General features: G+C 48.1%; 1 protein-coding gene across 8 annotated transcripts in view; it reads right to left on the bottom strand.

Moving 5' to 3' along the window:
• Positions 1 to 531: 531 nt before the first annotated feature.
• The window catches only part of FMNL2 (formin like 2), a 104,444-nt gene continuing 97,124 nt past the window's right edge, over positions 532 to 7,851 (bottom strand). For 3 of the 8 annotated variants that reach the window (XM_084523903.1, XM_084523907.1, XM_084523909.1), the window contains 2 exons: positions 7,192 to 7,315; positions 532 to 2,700 (listed from right to left, as the gene is read on the bottom strand). In XM_084523903.1, coding sequence (XP_084380029.1) covers positions 2,591 to 2,700; positions 7,192 to 7,315 — 234 coding nt within the window. In that variant the 3' untranslated portion in view covers positions 532 to 2,590. Of the gene's footprint in view, positions 2,701 to 3,563; positions 4,052 to 5,319; positions 5,454 to 7,191; positions 7,316 to 7,851 lie in introns of those variants that run through there. The other 5 variants (XM_084523902.1, XM_084523905.1, XM_084523906.1 and 2 more) reach the window with 4 other exon arrangements.

Genomic DNA, 7,851 nt, shown 5'->3' with positions numbered 1-7,851 from the left:
GCCCTCCCAAAGGCAACCACCCCTCGGAGCCGCCTGGGGGCCGGGGCTGGCAGCCCCACGCACCCCCCACATTGCGCTGTATTTATTTTGTTAAACCTTCTAAAATTAAATCTGAATTTTGGCTAAAATATGAAGTTTGTCTCTCTTAGTTTAGGCCTTTAATATGGTGAGGCCATAGTGAAACACAAGGCGAATTTGTGAGGTGCTGGGGCTGGTGGGCAGCAGCGCTGTGCGTTCAGTGGGCATTGCACGAGTCGGGTGCTGCAGGGGGCACCCACTGCGAGAGGAGGCTCTGCCTGGGCGGGATGCTGGCAGGGGAGGGCGAATGGGCCTCAGTGCTTCACTTCCAGCCTTATCCAGACTCCAACCACCCCGAAGCACCACTCTTCCTTCCTTCTTTGTCCTTTTTCTTTTTAAAACCCAGCCCTGCGCCGAAGCCAGGTGTAGGCTGCAGCACACCGTGGCTGTGCCCACCGGCAGCACCAGGAGCAGGGGCACTCTGAACGTCTCACACAGCCCAAAAAGCCTGGATTGCGGGCTAGTAGTGTAAATAGTTTATTTGATCTTATGCCAGGAACAGACCAGGAAAGTAACATGAACTGCTTTTATAAAACATTTCTAATATTGCTAAGAAGCAGGTCTATTACTAGAAAAATATTAAAGAGAACATGCCAGCGTTATAGTCCAGTTGAACGAGAATTTTTGTCTGAAGTTTTAAAAAAATACCTTTGAGCTTAAGAATATGAAAGCTACTGGTTTCAACCGTTTGACTACCAATTTATTAAATTAACAGCCAAATTTTTTACACAGATTCAAACACTCTTCTGTCACGAGCAGTGAAGAAAGAGGCCACGTGGCATGTTCTCTTTAGCATGTCAAGTACATGTTGCTGTAAATGCAAGAAGGTGGCAGTTTTAAAGTAAACTTCCTGTAAATAGGTAAGCAGAGGTCAATGTGGTAACTGAGCCCCAAACTGTCCATTTAGTTAAATATAAAAACAAAAACTATAAGTTAAAATAACATTCAGATTGTATAGCACAGGCTGATGCATTTTTTTAAACAATATTTACAATATTACCCAGAGGCTAAAGTGGGAATAAAAGAGAAGTGTAAAAACCATAAAAAACTGCACCAATTTTGTAGCAAAATATCTGTACATTTAAAAACAGATTATCATATAACTACACATTATCCGAGAAAAATGGGACCTTCACCAGTGGTTCACATAAGCACAACGTAAAAGAAAAGAAATTCAGTGGTTAAATACTATACAATAAATTTTACAATTAACATATTGATGCATCGATACCAGGAAAGGTAAGCTGTAAGCAAAATGTATCTTGGAAAGTACAACTTTATCTGCAGTCCAGTTCTTCACGTCTGAGAAAATCGAGTGCCCGGCCGGCACGGAGCGCTGTGTCCCGTTACCCTGGGGTACTGGGGCAAACTGGCAGTGGGGCGTGCACAGCGCAGCTCCCGTCCCTTTTTAAGCTTTGGAAATGCAATGTGGAACCCGTCTGGAGTGTTACTGAACAGATGAACCCGACAAACGAACCTTAGGACTTAATTTGAACTCGATTGTCGAAGGACGCCGGGGGGGTTACAACGTAGATGCGAACTGGGTTGTTTGTAAGGGGATGTTAATCCTACACAGCAGGGCACGGGATGATTTCTCTGTGCTAGTAACTGAACTGTAATGGTCCTCAGAAGCCTAATACTGATTACTGAGATGTTAATACCTTAGTGCTAATTAATAAATACACTGTTACTCAAAAGCTGCCCCTATCTGAAGAGCACAGTAACTGCCGTAGCCACCATTCTCCTTCTGTGCATTTGCAACGCGTTTGTCCCCGCAAGTATCCCTCATGCCTCAGCCCCGCATTGCACACCGCCAAAATCAGAATCCTAAGGAGAAGAGCAGTGTTTGTTTGTTACAAATCGTGTGATCGCTGACCTACGTGTTACCACGTCCTACCTACAGTGGTGTGGAGTCTGTGTATGGTGGAAAAAGGAACAGGTCTTCTTGTCGTCATCTCCCTATTACATACAGAAAAAGCCCTTAAGTGTTTTGTTTCTTTTTTAAAAAAAAGAAAAAGCCAATAAGTGCATCTGAAGCCAAGGTAAATCCCTCAGCTGACAGCGCAGGAACGCGTTTCCGAGCTCAGGGAGCTCTCCGCAGAGCACATCCAGGTACCGCCTGTTCACAACCAGCCGGGATCCAGGTACGGCCGACAGAAGGCCGATCGCTAAACGTTTATATAATCAAACCAAACTAAACACCCGAAACCAACACATATTGTACATTTTGGTTAAAAATACTGAGTAACGTATTGGTGTCAAAAGATACCCAATCAAATCAAGTCCTATTGCTTTGATTAATTTGAGCAGGTACTTCAGTTTTAGGCACTTGTTAGCTACAGTTGAGTGGAGAGCCCATCGCTGACGTTCCTATGCATTTTCTAGGTCTCTGAGCCCTTTAGGAAGTACCGTTACCGGTCCCAAGGCTGTCAGAAAGCGGCAGAGCACACAGTTCACATGGACAAGGTATCGCTCGAGCACCCCCTCGACTTTGCAGGCGCAGGTCTCCAGCTCACATGGTTATTTCAGCACCGTTTGCAGAGCGCAAGTTCTGATCATCGAAGCGCCGCCGGACGCTTCTCCTCACCGCATCGGCCCGTCGGTACGGCTGGTTTCTAAGATCTGCGGAGAGGAAAGCGGCCGCCGTCAGCACAGGGGTCTCTCCCGCGGGCACACGCACGCACACACACGCTCTCTAGACAAGGAAAGGTCCTGCTGGAAGCCAATCAAAGCAGCTTGGGTAGGAGCAGCAGCGGGGCCGTCACCCCGAGGGGCGCAGCCGTGAGCGGACGCTGACTGAGGGGCCCTTTTGGCCACGCGCCCAAGCAGCAGGAAACGCTGGGGGAAGCGCCGAGGTGCAGCTGAGCCCAAATGGAGTCAGCACAGTCAGGATGGCCTGAGCCTCGCCCCACCCCTGGGCAGCTGGTGCTGAGGAACCTCGTTAGCAAAGGCAACAGCAGCTGAAGCCAGTTGGCCTTACTCGGCCTTGCAGCTTCTAAAACCCTGATGCGAGCTGCAAATATTTTGCAATGCGGCATGAAACTCACTGAATAGAGGGCACAGGGGTACGTGAGTTTATCAGAACAGCCTGACTTCATGCTCCCCACCCACCCGTGTTTAAAAGCAGCCGTTCCTCTGCGACCCACTGCAGACCCAGGGCTGCCCCACCACCACCAGCCCGCCTGCCCGCAGAGCTGCTGCTGACCCCAACGCCCCTGCACAGCACAAAAACTGCCCCGGCCCGCCCCTGGCTGCTGCTTAGGGGGTGACAGCTCGGGAGGGAAGAGAAGGGAGACACTGAGCATGCGATGGGTCGAGCGATGGAGAAAGCTGGAGATGGACGTTGGAACGAGAGCCGGTGTTAGGAGCGCTGTGGAGGGGACCGGCGGGGCTCCCTGTGCTGCAGAGCTGCCTCCCCGCAGGGTGCAGTATGTGAGGGGCACGCTGCACCTCCTGGGCAGGCAGATTTTTAATTTTTTTTTGCCTGGGAAGTGAATTTGTGCTGGGCTGGGCACGGCCTCCCTCAAACCTCCTGGTAGTCCCAGGCCCTGCAGCCCCTGGCAGAAGGGGCCGTGCCGGGGCTCTTGGCCCATCCCTGGTACCCAAAGGGGGGGTGATGGAGACCACGGGACCAGGAGCTAAACCAACCTGGGGACGAGGCTGCTAACCTCCAAACTGGGGCTAACTTCGGGAGGGAAAGGGGAAAACGCAGGGGTCAGCAGCCAGTGGGCTACCGAGCCCCTGCCACAGAAGGGTGAGGACAGGGCCTGGACCTGCACTGGCCTCTGGGCTCTCACCAGCACTACCCTTAGCCACGACTACTGACAGGCTGTCTGGCATACAGAGAGAGGAGGAAGCTAAGTAAAAAGTGATGCTTGCCAGCTCTGTGTATCCTCCACCACCGGTGTGCTAGAAGAAATCCTTACCCTCGAGTGAACATTTGGAAATTTAGTGATATTATTCTTCTTTAGGGCTAAACAGAAGAAAAAAAAAAAAAAAAAAGAAAAAAAAAAAACACAAAATGATGGTTAAGTAAAAAATGGGATGGAAAATGAAGAGCAAGTCAACTCAGCGTTCAAAGATCCGGGCACGTTAGCCAACAGAGCACCAGGAGGGGTAAGGCCGAGGCTACGAGAGGAGGTTAGACAAGGAGAGGAAAGGACAAGAGGGCCACCCTTGCCTCTTGCTAACCAAATTCCAAGCTGCTTTGAAGATTGGCTCCAGGAAGATAACACAGCAATTAACTTGAAAGAGCAAATAATTGTTGAGCTGATTATAGTTTGCAATTTTATTAGAAGCATTCATAAAAATACACATGGCAAAGTGAAACACTGTTGTCTTCTTAAGCCACTCGATCCTTAATTCAAGACAACAGTGTTAACAAACATGCGGGGTTAAACACACCCTTCTTACACCTTACACCACAAGATGTAAATTGCTCAGTTCCATGTCAAGCTTTTCATCGTCACAATTTCCCTGCTTCTGGCAAATAACTGAGTTTCCCCAGCGTCGCTGCCTCCGTCTCCCCCCGTTCATGCTGAGCCCACCAAGAGCACTGGAACTGGGTAATGCTCCAAAAACGTTTCTGATTTTAGATAAAGTTGGCATGGAACTGAAAAAAGTTAAACGTGGATGTGACCGAATGAGAGGAGACTTGATGCTGTCCGTTTCATTCCGTATCTGGCATGCAGACATGCAGGTGCTGGTTAGAAAGTCTGAAACAAACCGCGGCTCCTTGCAGAGGACGGACATTGCTACGGACAACCCCTCCACGCCAGAAAGCAGAGCCCACGAGAGTCCCCTTTAGTTCATGCAGACCGTAACTCTGCGTGGCATACAGCCCACTTATTACATGCGTATTAAATATGGAGATTTGCAGAGAGGGAAGAGCTGTAGGCCAGAAGAGCTGACATAGAAAAGACAAGTGAACCGTCACTGCGCGGCTGCGTTTGGCCCCCTGAGCCTCGCCAGCCCCCACCGTGCTGCCGTGACTTCCACCACTTGCTGTTCTATGGCACTTGTCATGAGGATTAGAGATGCCTTTGAGATGCAAGGATGGCCAAAAGCATCGAAGACAAAGTCGATGGGATGGAATAAAAAGTTAGGGCAGGACGAGAGCATGCAACGAGGGTGACAACAACACAACGTGAGGCGGACGCCGGGCGTTACTATACACTCAACATTCACATGGTCCTGGCTGGGGTCCGTACAAATGGAGAAGTGTCAAAAATCTACAGCAACCTTTTTTTTTTCTAAGAGCATCAGGTGTGAAAGAGGAATAGTTTAGTAATGGAATTCCTCAGTGAGAACAGGTTCGCAGAAAAACCGAGAGCCACGCTTGGCGGTTCGAGCTGTAAAGGGCACAGTCTTCAGCACTGCATGGGAATAACAGCCAAACAGACAAACAGAGCAGTGAGGAGCAGGATCTGTCGCATTAGTACACTGTTAGTGCTTGGTTAAGGACATCCAGGAACGGTTTGACATGTTCCAATCAGCTGTCTCATGACACTACCAGCATTTGGGAACGAGGCAGTTCTAAGTCTTTGAGTATTTCTTATGCTACACAGTGTTCAATGGTTTTGAAGGGCTATTGCTAAATGGAAAAGCCATTACTCCAGAAAGGGCTGTGGTTTCTGACAGTGGCCTGTTCCAGACCAGCAGGGGTTTTCTGTGTGCCTCATGAGGCACTAGCCAGTTTTAAATGACACTTTTGACTATTTCCATACCATTGATAAAGATCTTGCAGGCCATATTCAAGCTCTACCTGACATTCGGTGCCCACCCTGTATTATTCCATGGCCTGAGGCCCTCAGAGACAGCCCTGTAATAGAAATGCTGGACACAGGACCATAGGAAATGCTGGGGTTATTTGAGTCTGGCCCTCCCTGCACTGGACTGCCATTTGCATGTGGATTGTCACCTCTCACACAATCTGTTTCCCCCACAGAGCAGGAGAACCACTTTGTCAACTCTTTGAGTTTCAAGGAGTCTGAAGGAGTTGCAGAAGCAGTCAGCTCTTAGATATTACAGCAAGTCTGCCTCCTAGAGACTATTATCTTAGGAAGCCATTAATCAAAGTTAAAAAGAGTTGTGAAAGCTTCAGCAAAAGCGTTTCAACCCTGTCATCTCGTTGGGCAAAAATTCTCTGGCTTTCCTTACTGAGAGATAAAACAGCTCTCCTCCCCTCCTGCAGGAAAAAATGGCATGGAAAACATTCAGGAGAAGGAGCCAAAGAAATCCTGCCCAAAGGCCTTTTTCTGAGTTTCTGTGCAACAGAAATAAATTACTGTACAGCTATCAAAGTGTTAAAATCATGTTTCTTCCACATCACAGGGGAAGAACACGCACTAAAATCCATGTACCACAACCAGAGGAGATGTATGGATAAAAATTACTTGTCTCCTGAGCAAAGTACAATTTAGACGACAGCTCTATCTGCAAACGTTTGCACACAGTGTCCCGGCTGTCTCTGGCTGTGCCAGCGGGTTCTGTGCCTCTCCCTGTGACCCTAGGTTGGTGATCAGTGTGGGCTTTGTCTAACAAACTGAAAAGCAGTAAAACCAGAAGCAGTTTAGGGTCATAAATCATTCAGGTTTGACTAAATGATTTGCTGTAACTGTGCAATAATGTGCTGCAATTACTGTTAGTACATTTTAATGAAAACGTAGGCTCTTAATAATGTTAAACATCCATCATTCATTCCACTTAAGGGTAAAAAAAAGATTTCTGGGAAAGATCTGCACAGCATGCATATCGCCACCAGAGTATCTGCTGAGGTCAGGCACTGAGCTGCCTACTCTAGTATCAGCCTGAGTGGGTCCCAACATGCTGAGAGAAGAGCAGAGAAACAGAGCACATGTCCAAGGCCTGTGCTTGTCACAAACTCGGGCAGCACTGACAGTGGACATGTAAAAGCAAGGTATTGGGGTTTTTGTTACGTACCATTAGCGTAAGTTTCTACATTTGATTCACATCAAGTAAACAATTTCCTAAGCTGTGTTCCAGTAACACTCCTCAAGAAGTACATAAAGCACTTACGACAGCTACTAGGCAGATACACATTTCTGTCCTTTGGGAAAGGGCCTCTGGGACGGTGGAACAAAGTGGGTTTACCTGTTATAATGTCTTCGATAGCACCATCCTTCCCTTCATACACATGCCTATTATCCTTGACTTGCCGCCGTCTGAGCTCTGCAATTAGCTCTTGCTGCTGTCTCTTTGTTTTATGTGAAGGAGACTGAAAGCAAAGAAGAGAGGATTTGTAAGGCTTGACCTCCAGTTACCCTGTTCCTCTTTCCCTGAACATTTCAAATACCAGGTGATCCCACTTGCAGCAACCAACAAAGAGGAACTGCCAGTTTTCTGCCCAATTTTGCAAGACCAGGAAAACCCAAGGCCGGGGTGAGCTCACACCCCAAGGAGAGGAAGGCCAGAGCCACAAGTTCCCCTGGCTGCCAGGCTGTTTTTCTTTCTTACATTCGTAATTTAGTTCCAAGCCTTCTCCTCACTTGAAACTGAAACTCCAACCTTTTACCTCTGAAAAGCATGAAGGGAATGAGAACAGGCTTTCCTTTCCCAGGGAAAATGCCTGGCTGGGATTAAAGATACCTGTTAATGACAAGAGCTGTGTGAAGCAGCATCAATCACCGAAGCGGCCAGTGTAGAGCCATGGGAAACCTCCTACAGCAAATCTAAAGCATTAGCTCAGGAAAAAAAGAGGTCAGGAAAATTCCTACAAAATGGTAACACGGGGCTGACTCCTGCTGCCACGCT

The sequence above is a fragment of the Aythya ferina genome (assembly GCF_964211825.1).
Source record: "Aythya ferina genome assembly, chromosome: 6".
Classification (NCBI taxonomy): domain Eukaryota; kingdom Metazoa; phylum Chordata; class Aves; order Anseriformes; family Anatidae; genus Aythya; species Aythya ferina.
The sequence above is the reverse complement of the archived record's forward strand: the minus strand, read 5'-3'. Positions and strand labels throughout refer to the sequence as shown.